The 21,518-nt window shown below is 40.9% G+C and overlaps 1 protein-coding gene across 1 annotated transcript in view; it reads left to right on the plus strand.

Moving 5' to 3' along the window:
* The window catches only part of GTF2F2 (general transcription factor IIF subunit 2), a 136,336-nt gene extending 120,054 nt beyond the window's left edge, over window positions 1–16,282 (plus strand). Inside the window, exon 8 of the mRNA XM_070471201.1 lies at window positions 12,790–16,282. Coding sequence (XP_070327302.1) covers window positions 12,790–12,909 — 120 coding nt within the window. The 3' untranslated portion in view covers window positions 12,910–16,282. The remainder of the gene's footprint in view (window positions 1–12,789) is intronic.
* The last annotated feature ends 5,236 nt before the right edge of the window (window positions 16,283–21,518 follow it).

The following is a 21,518-nucleotide window of genomic DNA, read 5'->3' on the forward strand; positions in this document are numbered from 1 at the left end:
TTAATCGAAGCTTCATTGTTTTAATTTTCAATACATTTAGTATCAGTAGCTCATATGAAGAAAAGGCGGGTTTGTCCTCCTTTTGAATGATCCTTGATGTTAAGCCTGAATCTCTTTGTTTATAGCATTTCTAGTCTTTCATTTGTTCTTCTGCCTCCCTCTGGAAAAGCTCACCTCTAAGAGTGACTGTTTTCTCACAGTGAGTGTTTATCCCTGTCTTGTGAGCTGTTCTCTCTGGATTTTTTTTAATCATCTAGCACTAACATTAGGTCCTTGCAGACGAGCTGTAGAGCCTCACGGTGCTTGTTGAGATTGTGCTTGGGTTGGCCTATTCTCCATTTTCAAGGAAAATTTTAATAAACTTGATGTTTTAGAAAATTTTTGTTCCATGAATAATCATTTTTTTATCACTTCTCCAGACTTTTGTATTAATACCTACCTGCTAATAATCTGTGTTTCTAATCCATTTAAAATGCTGGACACAAGGAAGGGATCAAAACCCTTTTTGTAGTCTTTGGGTCACGTTTCCTTCTGTTTACCTTCCTCACACCTAAGCTTAGCAAAGTGTCATATTGTATTATAGCAGTATTTTACTTACAGGTTTTTAAAACTTAGATGGAAACCGCTTTACTTTTGTCCTCTTACCCAGCTTTCTTTATCATTTTATCCACCTTGCCAGGATACCCAGGAATGTGTTAATTCTAGCTGCTCCATTTATTTGCTTCAGAATATGTAACAAGATAACTAGTTTTGTAAAATATTTTAACACAAATGGCTCCGTGGGGGTGTTTTTTTTTTTTTAATGTATTCAAAGCTTCAGGAAATTATTTCTGAAACTTCAGTATTGATGGTGCAGGTTCCCACTTCTGTAGAGATTTCTTTACTGTTACGCTTCATCCTTTCACTTTTTCATTAAGAAAGAAATTTGAATTCCAAAAGACCTAAATACTTTTTCTTTAACCAAAGAGTAGGAAAGTGCTCATGCTGGCAGTATTATCAACTCATCTTAATGACTTCACTCCCTTCAGCATCAAAGCCTTAGAAACAGCATTCCAAGCTAGATTAAAAAATTTGAAATAGAATAATTCATAAGCTAAACTCCATTTCTTCTGCTTTTAATGAAGTTTATCTTTGTATTTTTATATATACATGAAAAGGCTATTCCAGATATTCTGGATGCAAATGACATAGTCTCATAGAATAAAACACACACACAATTAGATGTAGGAAAATAAGTGTTTGTAAAGGGACATTGAGATAAGTACTAAGGAAAGCTCTTTCTTTGCCTGAACATGGAATGATATAATGTTTCTAAAGTTTATTCATTTTGCAGCAGAGAAAAAGGATAACTAGCTTTCTCTCTGTCTTGGCTGTTCAGATAGTTTTTATGCGGTGGAACTCAGTGACTCTCTTAACAGAACCTCTTAATTCATGGTCAGTAGGTGGGCTTTAGGAGATCCAGCAACCGCCTGAATATGTACAGAAATGTGTGGATTTTTCTGGGGAGCAGATTGGTAGTTTATGTCAGATTCTCAGAGAGCCTGGGAACCTCAAAGAGCTTGAGAACCACTGATCTAGAAACTGAATTATTTTATAGTAGTTTTATTATTTAGGGACTAAATTGCCTCTAAAGCATTAACTTTTTGAAGGCAGGTTTGTATATTGTTCACATCCCTAAATATTCATACATTCCACAACACAAACATAGTAGCAGTCCAGTAAATATTAGATGAATTGACTTAAGGAAAAGGAGATGGTGGCATCCTTTACCTTTTAGGACCACCATATTTTCCTCAGGTGGATTTTGACTGACCTCCTGTTGTCTGTGGCAGGAGCCAGGTACAAAGAGCTGTCTTAGTAAAGCATAGAATGCCAGAGCCGCAGTTTCTCTTGTGTAGAGAAGAGGACAGGACGTGGTCAGCATGGGTTCTATCCTGCCATTTACCTCGGTGGGAGCTGGACTGGATAATCATCGTGACCCCTTCCAGTGCTCCATCTGTGATTCTCTCCCTCTCCTGTTCCATCTCCTCCTCTCCATCTCCTACTCACATTCGAACCGAGCTGGCAAAGCCTGTTGACCTAGAAAGTGGCTAGAGCCCAGCTCTCCTCCATGTAGGTAATTCTCCCTTTTAAAAGGGTCACAGTGGAGAAGGAAATGGCAATCCACTCCAGTATTCTTGCCTGGAAAAGTCCACGGACAGAGGAGCCTTGCAGGCTGCAGTCCATGGGGTTACATGACTGAGCATGTGTGCACGAGGGTGGAGGGAGATGGGTTGGTAGCAATAAAGTGGTAGAACTAAAAAAAATAAAATGGTCACAGGACATAAGTCGGTCTGTACAAATGGGCTTCAGTACACCCTTACTAATTTGATTTTAGTCTGAGCAGTACCAGGAGAATGAAGGAACCCAGTGTAGCTTGCATGTCAGTGATCCAGGAAGGAGACAGGACTGGGAGTAATAGAACCTCACTTCAAGTCCCAGTCCTGCCATCTAGCCAGATAGTCCCAAGTACTTGAATGCATCTAATGTTTTAATATGATATATAATTAATATTTAACTTACTTGATATATGACATTCTTAATATAAAATTTACTAATATAATCAAGTTAAATGTGTATAATATTATACTTTGTAAATTTGTCTTAAAAATACCTAGTTTATAGGTTCCTTGTAATAATTTTAATGTTTATGAAAGTTGCATTTGTCAACAGCACAGTATTTTGCTAATATTTATTCTTAGCATTATTAAACAAATTTTTGAGCCCTGTGTAAAAGGGAAGAAAAGAGATCTTCTTGGTGTTGATCAGTTCTTTAGTCAGTGCATTTAATGACATGCTCTGGTTTTCTGATGGCCCCCAATGCCACTCTTGAATACCAGGTTTCTAACCATAATGTGCTCATTTTAACATGTCCTCTTTGTTATTAACACTACTACTATATTCTTAAGTTACCATCTGCTTTCTGACCTTTAGGATGTCATTTTTGACATGTTGAGTGAATCTGAAGTGTTTTCTTGTTTTTCCAGTTCCTTCCCTTCTATAGTCTTCTTCCTAAAAACCTTCACTCCTGCAAGCGAAATTATTGATTAGAGAAACTGCCCTTAAGGGCCAGCCTGTATCCTTCATTCACCAGCGTGTGACTTGCATAAGCAATCAGAGAGTTAAAGTTACTCATTAAGGACAAATAAGCCAATTTTAAAAGGCCAGGCTCTGGTAACTGATAAAAAAAGTCAGAAACACAGTATCCATTTAAAGGAGTGTTTTCATGCATTTTAAATTTTGACTCCCCCCCACCTCTAAAGTGAAATATCAGAGGAAGCCTATTATTTCTCTGTTGACAGTCTTTGCTCTTTTACCTTAAAGTGTTATGTCTAGTCTTTCTTCATATTTTATTGTGTCTGTAAACTATAGCATAGCAGCATTTCCTTCAGGAATTCAAGCCACTTAAAGCTTTATGTAATTGCTCCCTTTGAAACCCCAGACTGCCAAGACCACTATGAGCCCAAGCACCCTGTTCTCCAACACAGCATCCCTTTCCCAGGGTTTCTTCAGACATCCATTTCTGTTTAAAGTGTCATCAGAAATCAGCTCTAATTGTAACTGAACCTCCTCATTTCCTTGTGCCCTGCATCCATTTGATTTCAGATCAAGATTCAGGGAGCTTTATCTTTAATTACTGATGATCCCTTGTAAATCAGCAGTCCCCAGTGACGTCGACCCAGTGGGCCATTTGCCTTTTAATTCAGAGTGTGTAATTGAACAATTTGCATGCTTTTATAAAGTAAGTTCACATCAACATGAAAAATGAGGCAAAGATTTGCATGGCTTTGATTTTGAAGCAGCTTGGTACCCATAAGCTTAAATTGCCCAGCGCTAAATAATGCTCAACAGGCTGTTGCCCGTTTGCCCAAAACAGGCTTTTGATAAAGCCAGTGCAGCAATAAGGTAATGTTAACCTGATCCTCATAGCTTGTTTCCAGGCAGGCCTGAATAAAAATAAGCGGAATTTGGTATCGGTAAGATGCAAGAAGATAATGGGTTTTTGTTTGTTTGTTTGTTTTTTAAGATAATGTTTTTTAAAGGGAAAAAATGGCTAAAGAATTTGATGTACTGAGCATTTCTCCTGTCAAAAGATAAAAGTTTATTTACAAGCATATGTTCTTATAGACCTGTCAGTTGGCTGGGACTTGTTCAGCTGCAAGAAAGGAAAACTGAGCTCAAACTAGCTTAAGCAAAAATACAGTGTGTTGGCTCCTGTAGCTGAGAAGTTCAGGAATGCATCTTGCTTTAGACATGGCTGGATCCAGCTACTAATATTATTTAGTTAGCCTGGTTCCTCCCCATCCCTCTCTGTCCTTATCATTATGTCTTTCCTGGGTGTTGTCTTTCCACTCGGGCAGGATCTAGCCATACGGTAGACAAAGTGACCTCCTGAAGCACTTCACAGCTAGCAGTCTCGAAGCATACAGAGAATGTCTGCCCTGATTATTCCAGCAAAAGCTCAGGGAAGATCTTAATTGCCCTGCCAGGGGTTGGATGTTCATTCCTGAGCCAAGAGGATGGGGTAGAACCGTCCATCGGCCAGGCCCGCTGCCTCTCGCACCCTTGTGCCACATTGCTTGGTACAGAAATAGCACCTGCTGAGTCAGTCATTTGCTGTTATCTCAAATTTAGTTTGTTGAAAACAGAACTCTTGATTTCTACATCCCTCCAACCCTGACCCCCTGCACTGCCCCACTGCAGTAACAATACCATGCCCCGGGTTGCTCAAGCCAGACATGTGTACTCCTGTTTTCTCTTCATGATGGCTGTGTTACACAGTATGATACATATATATCATACATCTCTGGCTCAGAGTCTTAAAAGGTGAAAGTAATCTTAGAGACAGCTCAGTCATAGTCCCAGAGAAGGAGTTGCCTAGTGGCTTGAGCCCAGGTCTTACTGCATCGCCTCTTCTCTTCAGACACGTGTGTATATCCAAAGACAAATACAAGAAATACTTTAATGATAATGGAAATCCCTTTTTAATGACAGGAGGAGGGAGTTAATTTCTCTCTCAGACTGCTTTGAAACTTTCTGTATTATTAAGTATCGTCTCTTTAGCCATATACATGGGAAATGGAATCTAAGCTTTATGCTAGCTCATTCAGTTCCTGACCCAAGTAAAAACAGGACTTTTTTTTTTTAGAAGCCAACACAACATTGTAAAGCAATTGTCCTCCAATTAAAAAAAAAAGAAAAAACCTGTTTTTTTTGAAGTTCAGTGCTTAAAGTTCATTCCCAAATGAACTGCTAAATAAGTGTTTTTCTTATAATGTCTTGTTCTGACATAGGCTTTTCCTTTTTTACATGATTCCTTTTCTCTTTTTTTCCCCCAAATCTTTATCATTTCCTTTCTATTCACATATTTCCGTTCAGTTCTCTCTTCATTTTCTCTATAAATGGAAGTTTTTAATTTCAAATGGTATTACCAAAACTAAAAAGATCACCAGTTGCCTAACAAATCATATTAACTAGTGACAGCCCTTTGTGAGACTTCCATTTTAAAAAATAATTATTTGCAGCAGCTGGTTAATTCAGTTTGTTAGAGTGTAGTGCTAAAAAATAATTATTTGCTATCTTGTTAATTTGAGCCTTACTTAAAAGTTTTAGAGTATGAAATGTCATATTAAAATAAATTATTAACTATGTTGAATATAAATGGATAAAATTTAAATGCATTTATAAAATTTTAATGCTTTCCTTATGAAAAGAAGTTGCTAATAACTAATAGATCTACGACCAAGTTTATTATGAAATGGTAACATTTTCTCTTTTCATTTATTCTATGATTTGTCTCAGCCTTTTTATTTTTTTACCTAATTCTGAATGAGGTAAAATTGGGGGGTCAATTTGTTGATGTAACCAATCAAGTCATTATTTTATATGAAATACTATGTCGGTAAAAGTAGTATCTGACATAGGCTCCCAGTAAGCAAAATTGGGCAGTATCTACATATAAAATTTGGAGTTTTTAATTAAGCAGTAGGCCATACAGTTTGTATTTATTCTGAAAATGCCATTACCCATAAAATCTCCTTCTCTACCTTTCCAGTCCCATTTGATTTTAAAATAAAATGAATAAAGGTAAGAGGTAAAAAATACATGTTTAAGCTCATTAGCTGCCTCCTCCTGATTTCGTTACCCTAAAGCGAGTCCCTAAAGCAAACTGGAAGGCCAGACTTGTTTCAGGCTTACCATTGTGGGAATTGTCTTGGAGAAGAAGTCGTTTTCTTTGTGTTGGTCTCTACCTAAGAGAAGACATTACCCTGTGGGCTTCGATAAGTGTCTGAAACTTCCTGGTCTCTCTAACTCAGCAGGGGCATTGATCCCAGAAGATACACCTGTTGGCAGAAAACCCTATAGTGCCTTCCTGGCTGGCCACCTTCAGTTCTGTATTGCAGCAGAGAGCCATTCCTTCTAGAATGTGCCAAGACAGATATTCTAATTCCATTGTATTTTCCAGTCCATATGGACTGATCCAAAGAGCTTGCCACTGTTAATTGGAAATGTTACTTTACCCTTGGTAATTTGGTAATAAAAAATGGTGTTATCTTAATTTGTTATCAGCTAGAAAGGTCTTTTTTTCTCATCGGTTTAAACCTTGTTTTCAGTACAATTATATATATTTTTAAGTTACAGTTCAGTGCATTTTCATATATTCACATAGTTGTACAACCATTGCCACAACCAATTTTAGAGCATTTTATTGACCCCTCAAAGAAACTCTGTACCTGTTAACAATTACTCCTATGCACCCACCCACCCCTCCCCCCCAGCCCTAGCAAACCACTGATCTCCTCTATGTCTTTAAAGATTTGCCTGTTCTGGACATTTTCATACAAATGGTGTCATATAATATGTGGTCTCTTAGGACTGACTTACTTAGGCGTAATGTTTTCTCAAGTTTCATCCATGTTGTATCATGTATCAGTATTTTCTTCTTTTTTTATTGCCAGATATATACCGTTCTGTGGGTATGCAGTGATTTGTTTATCCATTCGCCCATAGATAGCTGTTTCCTCTTGTTGGCTACTGTAACAAGGCTGATACATGAACATTATGTACAAGTTATTGTGTGAACATATATTTTTATTTCCCTTGAGAGTTGAACTGCTGGGTCACTTGGTAACTCTGTTTAACTGAGGAACTCCCCAATTGTCATCAATCCTCTTTTAATCCTTAGCCAGCAAGAGCTTTTATATATTGTTGCGTTAGAGTAAAACTTTACTGTCTGTTCCGTATATTTTAAGGGTGAATAATGCTTCATCATCGAGAGTGCTAGCTAATTTTCTAAAAATTGTCTGTGGTAAAATAAATGCCTAAAGACTTTTTTGCTTGCCATTTAGTTTCTAGCAGTGTTTTCAGATGGAGTAATATGACTATGTCAGTTGATATCTTCTTATTCTTTGTACAATCTAAACTACATGTCAGGCAGTAACCAACACAACATTGTCAAGCAATTTTCCTCCAACTAAAAAATAAAAATAGCTAAACTACTCATCACACTAATTGCACTAGTAGTTAGTTTCTGTAGTTCTAAATGCAAGAATTCATATTTATATTTCAGTAGGAATTTTTTTCATCTGTATCTAGTTTTGAGTATCTTTTGATTGTACTTTCCTAATTAGCATTTTAACATTAACTATATGTATGTTTTCTCCCCCCATTGGTAGCCATACTATCCAAGCCAGTATTCCAAGGTTAAGTTATGTTATATTATGTTTAGCATACAACTAAACTAATACAATTTAGAAAGCATTAAAGACATAGTTAAAATTCACAGTTTTGGCCCAAAGGAAGTAAACTTTATCTGAAATATGTGAGCATGTGAGTCACTTGCCACGGCTGGACAGATGAAGTGTGACTGAAAATAAGATGATTTACCAGCATATAGATGCTAATGCAGTAATAAATTTCTCTTTTTTAGAGTTTGGATTAGGGAGGGAGGGCCATGGGGTGGGTAGGGTTTGTGGCTTGGCCATTTCGTTACCCATCATCTCTGTGTTCCTTAGAGTTTTACAGAGGGAAGAATGCAGCCTGTGGGACCCTGAGGAAAACAGGACAGAGACTAGTGTGAAAACAGAGACAAAACCAGCAGGAACAGGGGAGAAAATTGCTGAGATAGCCCAGGTTCCAGAGAAACCCTCAACACTGTCTTCCCTCCCCCGTTCAGGGTTCTCTCTAAAGGAGAGAAAACATAGGTTGCCTTTGTTCACAGCTTACGCATAATGTGTAGTTTGTTTAATTTGTTTTTTTTTTTAATGCAAGAACGTTGTGCCTTGGAGCCACTAACATCTTCGTCAGTAAGTCCTCTGTTCTGTCAACCTTGCTTGCAGGAGTCACAGTCAGTCATCCAAAAATCACATAAATATGAAGTGATACTTTGAAATGATAACAGAACTGATCGTGGATGCCCTTGCCACTGGGTCACTTTATAAAAAGCATACAAGCAGTTTCCCTTTGGTGACTGTATTAACCAGTGCCATCTTTTGGTGTAGATTTATGTAATACACATTCACTCCAGCCTTTGGGGACTGTTTTGTGATGAAAAGTCTAGTAAGTTTGTATCTTTAGCTTACCTAAAAGCATTATTGTTTGGTGATCAGCTCTCTGTCAAAGATATATGTTGGTGTTTTTTTAAATCAATTTTTAGGAATAAGGTATAGTTAATTCATTATTATCTGTGGTAATGCTTGACACTAATTTATGATGAAATGAAACACAGATAAATCCTCCATTTGCAGTAGAGGAAAAGATGATATGAAAAGTGGCAGGGGTGGAAGGAGATAAGGAGAGTGAAGAAGAGAAGCTAAAACAGGCCACTGTGACTGGGTTTGTGCCTTGTGACTAGGTTTGTCCTGATCTTGGGGGAGAAGTCAGGAATTTGACGTGTGAATTTCCAGCCTTTTGGCCACCACAGTTTTGTCTTGATCCACAAATGCATAGCACATCCTGCTCAGTAGACTTCTCGGCTCCAGTGTGTGCCTTGCCTCCTTGCAAGGAGGCTGTGCTGTCCCCTCCCTTTCTTCTCTGCGTGCAGACTCGCTGTGGATACACCCCCACACATTCTCTTTGATGAAGACTTGCTGGACTTGAGCCAGTTTATTATTTCAGTTCTTGTTCCGCCAAACTGTCCATAGTAGGTAACGAGAAATCTTTCCAATCCTATGTGACATAAAGGTGATCTTCTCAGTTCTGGAATCCTCTGTTTAAAATACAAGTGGTTACGCGAAAGATTAAATTGCAGAATCAGTGTTTAGAATTATTTAACTATAAGAAGAGAACTAGTGCCCCTTGGTCTCCACGCAGAATAGCCGTTTAGTTCAAATGATCAAGTGTCCATCCTCAGAGGACCTAGCTGCTTGGCTCTGGCCCCTCTCCGGTGCTCCCCTGATGTCCGCCATGTGTGCCCTTGTTCCTCTGCCTCTCTTTAACTGTGCCATTGCCTGCTCCCGTGCCCGCGCTTCCCCATGTACACCCTGAGCTTAAACTGGGAACTCTGTGAGGGTGAAAACAGGCTGTGTACCACTCAGCCTGGTGCTCAGATAAATCCCAGTGTGAAGATACACAGTTTTTTACAAGGGAAGTCCGATTACAAATTAATCTTCAGTCCTGCTAAAAGCTTTAAAAATTTCCACCCCAATTGGCTTTGTCTCAATAATATTTTAGCACCACAGTACAGATGTTAGTAGTAAATTCAGATTCAGGTAATACAGTTTTATCAATTTTTATTCTCAAACAGGGTCATTGCTCTATATGGTAGTGAGATGAGAAAGGAAAACAGCTAGAGTTAGTAGAGTTTATTCCCTTGGGCCTTCTAAGTGATCTTCCCCCTAACCACCACCACCCCCCATACAAGAGCGAAACGCTCCTGGCCCCTCTCTAACTCTGAAGCATCCCCGGTTCATTCAGCGTTGGTGCACCCCGTGCCTCTGACAGCAGCCAGGCCCTGCGGCGGCCGCGCAGGCTTTGGTGGGAGAGCCAGACCTGAACACACAGCGCTGATGCAGTGAGGGCCCTCCCTGGAAGTCCTCACCGCATGACATGTGGATCTGAGGGCGGGGACCGCTGGAAGGTTCCCCTGAGAAAGTGACATTTGCACCCACATCTAAAAGGATGAGGAGTTCTGACCTGAAGGAACGGGATAAGCCTTACAGGGAAGGCAAAGGGCGGGCACAAGAGCGTGCGGACGAAGAAGTGGCCAGTGCCCGGCCACTGTGAAAAGACAGACCTGGGTGGATGCCTGCACGAGAGTTTGGAATTTAACCTGGAGGCCAGAGAGGAAGTCAGAGAAGTTACGTAGTCTCACTGTCCTTTCCCTGTGTCCTTCCTTCTAGGATTCTCTGACCTTGCTTTTCTCTGTTGTTACTACTTCTTTCTCTGCTAACGCTGTGTGCCAAGGTAATTCAGCTGGTTCTAGTAGAGTGCTGTTAGGTTTGGGGTTTGGAACATTGTCAAACTTCTGAAGTCTGCCCCTTCTCCCACCCCAGAAAAGAGTTCTGTACTATGACCCTGATCCCATCTTGTCAACTGACAAATCAGTGGACCCCTGACTTGGCATTCTTATTGATAAAATGCCAAAGGTCTTGGCATTCTTATTGATAAAAAAGGAAAAAAAAAAAGTGTGACATCTTTATACATAAAAAAAGTACTCCTTAACTTTATTATGCTAATGTAATAAAATGAGAGTGAAGGCGACTGAATTTGTACACTTAAGACACAGTATTTTGTGTTAAACCCTTTCTAGGCTTTTCATCCTCTGTATCCAGGTTATAACATGGGCATGGTAGGCCTGAGAAGACAGTGTCTGTCTGGCAACCTCAGTGCTCCTGGCACCTGCTCTCTTCATTTTTGAGCTCTTGCACTGTGTCCCCAGTTGTATGATTGTTTGCACCCAGGGTCTAGCCATTCTCACAATAAACCGTTCTTTGGAATTTTACAAAGAAATCATTCATGGCACCCAAGCTGAAAACCAAAGCCCATCCTGTCATTTTCCATTTATGATTCCTGTTTAACTAGAAAGTCGTTTATGAACAGTGTCCCATGTTTTCTATGCAATCTGAAGTAGCAGATGGCAGGCGTGCATATTACCTGGTTGTCTGAAGCCCACTTGAGTAACTCGCTGACTCATTTACACGGGTCCCTTGTTGGAGCCAGCTCCAGAAGGCGTGGGAGGCAGCAGGCAGGCCTCCTCCTGGGGAAGCCCAGGCCTCCGTCAATTCATTGCTGCCACCTGCTGGGGTGGGGAAGCCGCTCAAGCGAGAGCTGAGCCATCCAGGCTGTTAGAGAGACCTGTATGTAGCTCCAGTGCTCACCAGGGACCCCAAAATAAAAGTTGAAACTGTAGAACACCACACCAGTCAGTGTAAGGTGGTGTTCGATGATGTCGGTTAGCACACACTCTCCAGCAACAGTGAGGCTCAGAAAACTAAACAACACTGCAAGGACCGAAAGAGCCCAGAGCTTTAGAGCCAGAAGAGTGTTCTGAGCAGTTGCTGTGGACTTTGGTTCAGTCAGGCTCCAGGGGGCTTGTGAAATGCAGTTTCCCATGCCTGGCGCCGGAGATTTAATTCACTCGACCTACAGTAGGGTTTAGTTCACAGGCCCCCACGAAGTTCTGATGCAGGTGGTCTAGCATCACACTTGAGAAAGGCACCGCCTTCAACATTATCAAGCCGTTATCAGCCATTTTTTAAACTAGTGCCTTATTTCCATAAATTAAAAAATTTACATCCTATTACATCTTCCATCACTGTAATGTACCTGTAACTGGTTCTATGAAGCATACACACAAAAATTCTTGTTTGGCTCGTTGGTTGTGTAGGGGGGGAGGAATTCATTTTAAATATTTAACTTTTCTCTCTTCCCCAAGAAGGAAGTACTGTAATTTATATTGGTTTATAGTGAGATGCTTTTTCACCTTGGGCATTGGCAAGCAAAGGTGGGGTTCGATACTACATTTTTCATAGCCATCATTTTCATGCCTCTAGTGATCATTTGGGTAATACGTGAATTTTCAGGTGCCTGAAATGGCATAATACAGAGTTCTGACGTCCATCATTTCTCACCTCTATTCTTTGGTGGACCCAAACCCAAGAAAACTGTAGCCCTCAGGGTTTTTAACATAACTTATGCTCCCTTCCTCTGTCTAGGCAACCTTGGCCATGTGATACAAACAATATTAAACGTACATAATGACTTACCTTATTACACAAGAAAAGCAAGTAACCCAATAGCAAATTTGAGAACTCACCTTAGAACTGAGAATTCTGGGTACCTGTCATGTGCTTGCTTCATAGAAAAATAACATATGCTCCTGCTTCTAAAATGACTCTTTGCTATCCAAGAATAACCCTATCTGACTGTGAACTCAGTGATACCACGGAACTCAGGGTCTCATTATACTTGGTATACTGTGTAAATTAAGTACCAGCAAATTTTCTAGTGTGTTTCCTTCTAGACTCTCTTTCCTTCTTTTTTTTTTTTTTTTAGCTCTCAAGGCTGCTAGCACACAGGACTTCCAAGCCCTTTAATGCAAATAATCATATTTAGTGCAGTTATCATCTATTGTGTGCAGATAATCGAAAAGGCAGTTTATTGATATTCATTATAGAGAAATCTAATGGGGCTTTCAGAATCACAATTCTTGTTACTTGTAGATGTAGTTTAGTGTATCATTTATTTTATATTTTTGTTTCCTGCCTTCTTTATCTCCTCTGTCAAGGTTATTTTGTTTCTGTTTTTCAGTCGTACCTGAAGGACATCTTAAAGGAAATTGGTGTTCAAAATGTAAAAGGGATCCACAAAAACACATGGGAACTGAAGCCAGAATACAGACATTATCAAGTAGAAGAAAAAAGTGATTAAGAAGATTCGAAGCCCGCCTAACAGAACTAAAGGATGATGAGCTGAGCAGACAGCCTTGATACGTGAATCCTTGAGCACCATCTATTATAGGGGGGAAATGACTGGTATTTTCATTTCTCTAGGTAGATTTTTTAAACAATAATTCTTGTAAAGTTGCTTAAATGATTTTTGAGGAAAAAGAAGATCTTTATTTATATACTTGTATTAAACCAGATTATTATGGGGTGGGGAGTAGAAAGGTTTTTCTTCTTAAATATTAACTTTAAAATGTAAAATTAGGAAATGTTTTCTAAATGAGGACTCCCCATCTTTGCGTGAAGAGTTGAAGTGATGTAGATCCAAAGTGATTGGCACAGCAGGAGAAAAAAGTAGGCAACTACAGAAATTCTCAAAAGGAACTAAAGAAAAGTTCCTTATTCTGAAATTGTCAAAGAGCAAGGCTGTCTTTTTTTTTTAAAACAGGTGGTTGTGTTTCATATTTGCACGTATTCATGAAAGGGTAGCATTTGGGTATGTACTCAGGTAGCTGTTTGTTTTGTTTTTTTTTCTTTTTCAAGATAGCAGATTGCATCATTAGCTTACTTTACCCTAGTGACAGTGACATGAGAAGTGGAAAAAGACATGGTCAGTTGTTCTTTCTTTCCTCTTTTCTTCTTTTAAAATAATTAGAAATTAAATGCTTTTCCAATTCGGGATATACATCCCCCATCATAAGCTTCTCAGAGATGTTTACTGCACACCCAGTGAGCCTATATTGACTGGTGTGTGGCAAAGGCTGCTTAACGCCTAAAGGAGGGTTGTAGGGGTAAGGTTGATGTGTACAGACAGACAGGTTAACGTCAGCTCCTGGGGAATGAAAGTGTTTCTCTTGTCTTTCTTTTTAATTAGTTTTAAATAAAAACAATACCTGTCCATGGTATTACGTAGCACAAAATGTTATATATTAGACAATCCAAAACCATGAATAAGATCACCAAAACAAAAGAAGCTTTAGCAAACTAAACACAATTAAGAATTTATTTATACTTGTTAATTTTGTCAGCTGTTTCTGTATGCTTAAAACCAAGAAGCAGCAAATGCCAAAATTTTTTAATGTTATGTAATTAAAACAAATCATGGAAATAATCTGTCCACTGAGATAAATATTTTCTTGTATTATTTGATTTTTTAGCAGCAGAATGCTGAAACTGAGTACCAGTGCATTAAATTTTTTGTCCTAGGATTCCCAGGGAAATAAAACAAAGGAAAGTGGTCCCATCCCCTCTCCCACCTCCAGCTATCTTATCCTGCCTTATTGTGCTGCAGTAACCAAACATTGTATCTCCATTACCTTCCCTTTTTTTTTTTTAAGGCGTTGTTTGTTTTTGATGTGGGCCATTTTTTTAAGTCTTTATTGAATTTGTTATAGCTTCTGTTTTATGTTTTGGTTTTTGACTGCAAGGCATGTGGGATCTTAGGTCCCCAGGCAGGGATTGAACCCTTGAACCCACACTCCCTGCATTGGAGTTGTAACCACTGGACCACCAGGGACATCCCTCCATTACCTCTCAATTCCTCAGTGTGGGCAAGCAGATGAATAATGGTGTGCTGTATCTGTATATAGCTGAGAATTCTGGGCACCTGTGATTTGCTTTGTTCAGAGTTTGTCTTTTTGGATGTATGACACTGCTCTGAAGCAGACCTGTGTCTCCTCTGCCCCTGCCTTTTGTTTTTGTAGTGACAGCACCTGCCAGAACTTGCTGCTGGTAGAGTTGCCAGGGCAACTTTGTCTCATCTAAAGCTGTGCTTTGGTTATTTTCTGCCAACTTGGTTGTTAAGCTTGTTTTCGTTACCTTGCACCTTATCACACTGACAGTATCTTATCTCTTAAATACTTATTATCTATTCAGTAGAATAGGTGGTAGACTGGTGCCATTCCTGATTAATTTTTTTGAAATCGCTTTCTTATTTAGTACAAAAATACAACTGTTGGTCAAGAAGGAGACTCTCTCTTCCACCTGGGTTCCCTTTTTCTTTTATCTCAGGACTCTCTTTCTCTGATAAACATGGTTTTGGCAGCCAAAAATCCTAAACCCTTATAACCACTGTGAGATGGTGAGAGAGGAAAGCTGATGAGGGAGATATACACCTGGTAAGATGTCCCATCGTAAGACAACAGGAAGGCCATATGTAATCAATGAGATTGTTAAACTCAACCAGTGCACACACTTTGGGGATATTTTAACTGACAAAATGCAGTAAGATTGTGGTTGCTTGGCATTGGAAAGATTTGAAATCACATGTTACCAGTAGCATCCAAAGTGATATATCTTTAAAAAGTAAACCAGTTTAGCTCTATGGTATGGTATCAGAAGCAGCTCTCCTGGATTTCAGCAGAGGTGCAGTTGTTCCTGATGATCACATTTTCTTTGAAGCCGTTTTCATCACCATTGGTACATATTAATGAAAATAAGAGGAAACAGTGCCTAATGATGTATTAAATGCTCTAAAATACTATCTTGTTTAAAGAATTAGTGCTGAGAAGTAGATAATGTCCATTTTTTATTAGAACCATTTCCTGCCCAACATATTATCATGAATCCCAATCCATCTTTAGGAGAATTCTGCCCTTTTGGGATAAAGTGAATGCTAGAGTATACCTTCCCAGAAGCCCATGAGTCTCCCCCCACTCCCCCTTGTCTTACCTCCAGACCAAGAAAAAGGCGATCCAAGTGGCAACCAGTGGTCTTTGGCGTCCCCTGCCTGAATCCAGACATCAGCCCTTCCTGACCCACAGGACACGGTTACATTATCTCCTTTAAAGTCAGGCTCCTCTTGCTAACTTTTAATCCCTGTTACACTTCAAGTACCCACGTAGGGGGTGCAGCATTAGAGTGGACTGCTTGAGCTCCGTGGGCATCCAGGATCACAGTGGAATGTGATGGGAAGACACTAGCTGTGGCACCAGCTGAAAGGTAGCTGCCTTCGTCCAGACTTCACGTGCTGAAAGCCTGCCTTTTGTCTCAGTGTACTGACCATTTTCCCTGGCATTTGTGTGGTCCAAGAGGTGACAAGCTGAGAATCTGTTTGGTTCAGTTTTCATTGCTTTGACGGTCCAAAGCATGCTCCTAAGCCTAGTATCGTTTTCATAGTGTGTAAGAGGAGGCATCGGAGATCACTTCGTCACATCACTCTTCTCCACGCCCTCCCGTGCTTGCTTCTCCCTACTTCCTCTCCTCTGAGCAGGTACCACCACTGATTATACAGCAGCATGACGTGACACCCGACAGACCGGCAGTACAAGTCTTTGATGGTTTATCATAGGAAAATTAACAGCTTCTGTTGGATTTTGTTGGAAATCATCTAAATTAAAAAGGACTTTTTCAGTGCTGTAGCTTCCACTTTAAACTGTTTATTGAACTCTTACTGTGTGCCAGACACTCTGCTGGGCATTTGACCCCTAAGACTCATGTAATCCTCACAACAGCCCTACAACGTGCAATTCAGGAGACTCGGTTCCATCCCTGGATTGGGAAGATCCCCTGGAGGAGGGCGGGGCAACCCACTCCAGTATTCCTGCCTGTAGAATCCCATGGACAGGGAGCCTGGTGGGCTACAGTCCATGGGGTTGCAAAGAGTGGGACACAACTGAGCGACTAACGCTTTGACTTTCTTTCAACTCATGTAATCCTGACAACCGCATGTGTTGTGTGTGTGTGTGTGTGTGTGTGTGTGTGTGTGTGTGTGCTAAGTTGCTTCAGTTCAAACCAACGTTCAGTGAATTGTGTGTTAGAGGTTTGAGGTCCCAATCATTTGTCTGTCGCCACTGCAAATGCTAATCAATAAAGACAGGGAATAAGAAATAAATAGGGTCAAAGGACTCCTTTTTGGAGGCCCATTACTCCTAATTGGCCTGGAGGGCCTCCCTAAGAGCTGAGACTGAAGTAGAGCTTTCTCCATTTATCCTTTTCCTCACTTAGTGATGACTAGCCACCACTAGTGGGTGTTTGGCCTGGCTTACTGTTTGCAGGTGAAAAGTCTGGAGTGGCTGGAAGAAGACATGCAAATGGCCAACAAGTACATGAAAAAATACTCAGCATCACTACTCTTCAGGGAAATGGAAATCAAAACCACAGTGAGCTATCACTTCACACCTGTTAGAATGGCTGTCCTGAAGAAAGGCAAGAGATAAGAAGTGTTGGTGAGAATGTGGAGAAAGGGGACCTCTTGTGCACTGTTGGTAGAAATATACATTGGTTCAGCCCTTATGGGAAACAATACTGAGGTTCCTCAAAAAGTTAAAAATAGAACTACTGTATGATCTAGAAATCCCACTTCTGGGTGTGTATATACCCAAAGGAAATGAAAACAGGACTTCGAAGAAATATGCACTCTCCCATGTTTGTTGTAACATTATTCCCAACAGCCAAGAGATGGAAACAGTTTAAGTGCCCATCAGTGGATGAATGGATAGAGAAGATGTAGTATACATATGTTATGCAATGGGATATTATTCGGCCATGAAAAGAAGGAAATCCTGCCATTTTCAACGTGGGTGGACCTTGAGAGCATTGTGCTAAATAAGTCAGAGAAAGACAAATGGTGTCTGCTGTCACGTGTGGAAGGTAAAAAGGCTAAACTCATAAAAACAGAAAAGTGGTGTTTTCCAGAGATTAAGGATGGGATAGGACAGTTGTTGCTGAAGGACACAAACTTGGAACTAGTAGTAAATAAGTCCCGAAGAGCAAAATGACTACAGATAACACTGCTGTATTATTAACAATAATCATCAGACTTGCTCAGAGACTAGATCTTACTTATACCACAACAGAAGAAGTAATTGCTTTATAGAAGAGCTAACTATACTTCATTGGCAATTATATCACAATATATAAATTATCAAATCATGTTGTATTCCTTGACAGTGTTTCTATATCAGATGTATTTCAATTAAAAATAGTGAAGTCAAAACACCTGAGCTTTCTAGAGGCAAGCACAGCCTATCATGCTCATCCATGAACAGTGAACATTGGGACTCAAGAATGGAAACAGGATGAATACAGCTGTGTCTGAGCTGTCTGTCAACACTATTAAGGAATCTTTGTTAATTCGGTGGAAATAGAAAAGGTGAGTTTTGCAAAAGTCACATACGATGGGATGCTAGGCTTCCAAAAGAGTTCTCAAATGAATCCCTTCCTTAAGTCAGCCTACTGCGCAGTTCCCCCTCTAGACCACTGATGACCTTCTCCTCACCCCCAGGACACACCCGAGACAGTAAGGAGCATTCATTCAGCCGTGCATTCTCTTAACATTGTCACATGTGGGTCTCCAAAGAGAGACCCGTGTAGCATGAAACTGCTAATAGCACTTGAGAAATAAGTAACGGTTTCTCATCAGTGATGTTGAAAGGGAGACTAAACATTCTATAGACAGACTTCCTTGATGGTCCCGCGGTTAAGGATCCACTTGCCAGTGCAGGGGACACGGGGCCGATCCCTGGTCTGGGAATATCCCACATGCCTTGGGGCGACTAAGCCCAGGCAGAACAACTACTGAGCCCAAGTGCCGCAGCCACTGAGGCCCACGCATCACAGTGACGAGTCCCCGTCCCCCTGCTTGCAGCCAGAGAGCCCTCACAGCAGCAAGGGCCAGGAGCAGCCAGAATTAAAAACATCCTGTAGAGGAGTATACCTTTACAAAATACAGATAGAATACTTATATCTAGACTGTACAAGGGTCTCTCAAATAATAACAACCCAGTTTAAAAGTGAGCAGTAACTTTACACATACACCTCACCAAGAAGCTACAAAGAAGCCCTTGGAAAGCTGCTCAGCATTGTTGGTCATTAGAGAAATGCAAATTAAAACCACCACAAAATAATGTCACACACCTACCAAGATGGCTAAAATTCTGGAGCCCTGACAGCACCGAGTACTGACCTGCACAGCACCTGGGACTCTCATGAGAATCCCTCATGGGAATACAGAATTATATAGGTCTGCTGAAAAACAGTATGGCAGTTTTTGGTCAAGTTAATCATACCACCATATAACCCGGCAGTCTCACTCCTAAGTATTTGCCCAGGAAAAATGAAAATAATATGTACATACAAAACACCTGTACACAAATGTTTAAACAGATTTGATCCTAACTGCCAAAAACTGGAAACCACCCGAATGTCCACCACCTGGTGACTAGATAAACTAGCGCAGACAGTGAATGTATACAGCTCACTCAGCAAGGTAGGTGAAGGACTGAGTGATGCAGCCATGTTGGCGAATATCTGATCCCTTGTGCCAAGTGAAAGAAGCAGGACTTGGTGGTGGTGGTGGTGGGGGGTGATGTACTATATACTTCCAACTGTATGACATTCTGGAAACAGGAAAACTATGGGGATAAAAATGGGCCAGTATTTGCCTGGGGTTGAGGGTACATGAGGTTTACTACAAAGAGACATAAGGGAACTTTTGCAGCCGTGGAAATTATGATCATGGTGGTGGTTACATGATGGTTTGTTAAAACATAATCTGCACATTTAAAAGGATGGATTTTACTGCATATAAAATATCCCTCAATACACCTGGTTTTAGAAAATTAAGCAGGATGAAAACTAGGAGAAATATCCGTCAACAAGGAAAGGTTAAACTTTGACTCCTCTGTATTATGGAGTGTCTGCAACAGTTAAACAATGAGACACAGGAATGCACTGCCCTGGTGATAGCTCAATATTCTCGAGAGCAAAAAGCAAGTTTCATAATAGTCTTCATAGTAAGGTCCCATTTCTATTAAAAATGGAGCAAAATATGTATTTCTGCATGAGCACCCATGTATATAAACAAGTCAGAAAATGCACTGAACTCTTAACAGGGCAACCTGTAGGGAAGAGGGCAAGGGGGAATCTCTTCATGTGCATACAGTCAGACCTGTCTTGTCAGTGTTCATTGTACCGCACCCTTGTTTATAAGGAACTTGAACACCTGCAGATTTTGGTATCCAAGGAGGCTCCTGGAACCAGTCCTCAGAGGTACCGAGGGATGGCTTTCTATCATGAAAGGGATGGTATTTTTATAATGAGAGTATATAATGACAAATATTTGAATTTGTGTGTGTGTGTGTATATATTTGCTCGTGCTCTGTCATGTCTGACTCTATGTGACCCCATGGACAGTAGCCCACTAGGCTCCTCTGTCCAGGGAATTTTCAAGGTAAGAATACTGGAGTGGGTTGCCATTTCCTACTCCAGGGGATCTTCCTGACTCAGGGATCAAACCCATGTCTCCTACATCTCCTGCGTTGTTAGTTGCCACTGGGGACTGCACCACCTTGGAAATTCCTTGCTACACTGCATATATTTTAAAAGGAGAGCATATGTTTTATGAAATAACTTAAAAGATATTCCATTTGTACCCCATTGGGTGTAGGGGCTAGAGAGTATCTCAAGTCTCCCCATCAAGGAAGAACCTCTCCCTCGAGGACTAAATGTGGGAGAAAGCCTGGACTTCATCAGACTTTTATTGAATGTCACTTGTTGCATCCTAGGTGCCACCCGAGCAGTGCAGTGGGGGAGCCAAGTGAGGCTTCAACCCTATCCTGCAGTGCAAGCCTCAGGTATCTGTGGATCACCTCTGTCAGGGAAGGACCTGAGACTTAGGTCAGTACCATTTAGAGTGTTGGGGAGAGGCCTGCCCTGTTGCCTTCACCAATTCTCCTAGGGTTAACAGAGGTCAGTTCCATCCCCAAAAGGGAAGAAAGTGCCTATTATGTGCACCGATGAAGGCCTTGAATTAAGTCCACTGAGAGAGGATCCACAAAGGCACTTATGCATGCGTGTGCCTGCTCAGTCGTGTCTGGCGCTCTATGACCCCCATGGACTGCAGCCCACCAGGCCTCTCTGTCCATGGGGTTTCCCAGGTGAGAATATTAGGGCGGTTTGCCATTTTCTACTCCAGGGGATTGACCTGACCCAGGGATCAAACCTACGTCTCCTGGATTGGCAGGCAGATTCTTCACCAGTGAGCCACTGGGGAAGCCCATATGCCCACAGTACATTGGGAAGATAAGTGTCACTGAACAAAGAGAAACCTATCACTTCTTTAATTTGCTGAGTGTATGAGAAAGCAACTTTGAATGATTACTTCCTACTGTTAGTAAGGGAGGTAAGAGATCTGCTGTTTGGAAAGCAGAGTGAACCAAGGTGCATTCTCTACTGTGTCTCCATAGGACTGTGGAAAAGCTGAGGCTAGAGTTCAGGGCAGCTTGAGCTGAAACTCCAGCTAATGTCAGCCCCACAATGTCCACTTTCTCGTGCCTCACACCTTGGGATGAGGAGCCTGATCCCTGCATTGAGCCCAGGGTCTGAGAGGAGATCAAGGAACCCGTCCCGTACTGGGTCAGCCAGGCTTCCATGAACACAGACAAATAGATGTGTTCAGATGCAGCTTCTGGAGGTTGTGAGCCCTTATTACTCACCAAGCTGTGTATCTTTTTAGAAAATAAAACTAAGTCACCCTCAGCACTGCCAAGTGAAACCTCATCAGCATGTCAGCCAACTCCAAGATTGCATCCTGTTAACCACCTACACGCAGATTTGTCCAGAGCCCACAGACCTTTGCCTGCAAGCCTGGTACAT

The sequence above is a fragment of the Odocoileus virginianus genome, chromosome 8, assembly GCF_023699985.2.
Source record: "Odocoileus virginianus isolate 20LAN1187 ecotype Illinois chromosome 8, Ovbor_1.2, whole genome shotgun sequence".
Classification (NCBI taxonomy): domain Eukaryota; kingdom Metazoa; phylum Chordata; class Mammalia; order Artiodactyla; family Cervidae; genus Odocoileus; species Odocoileus virginianus.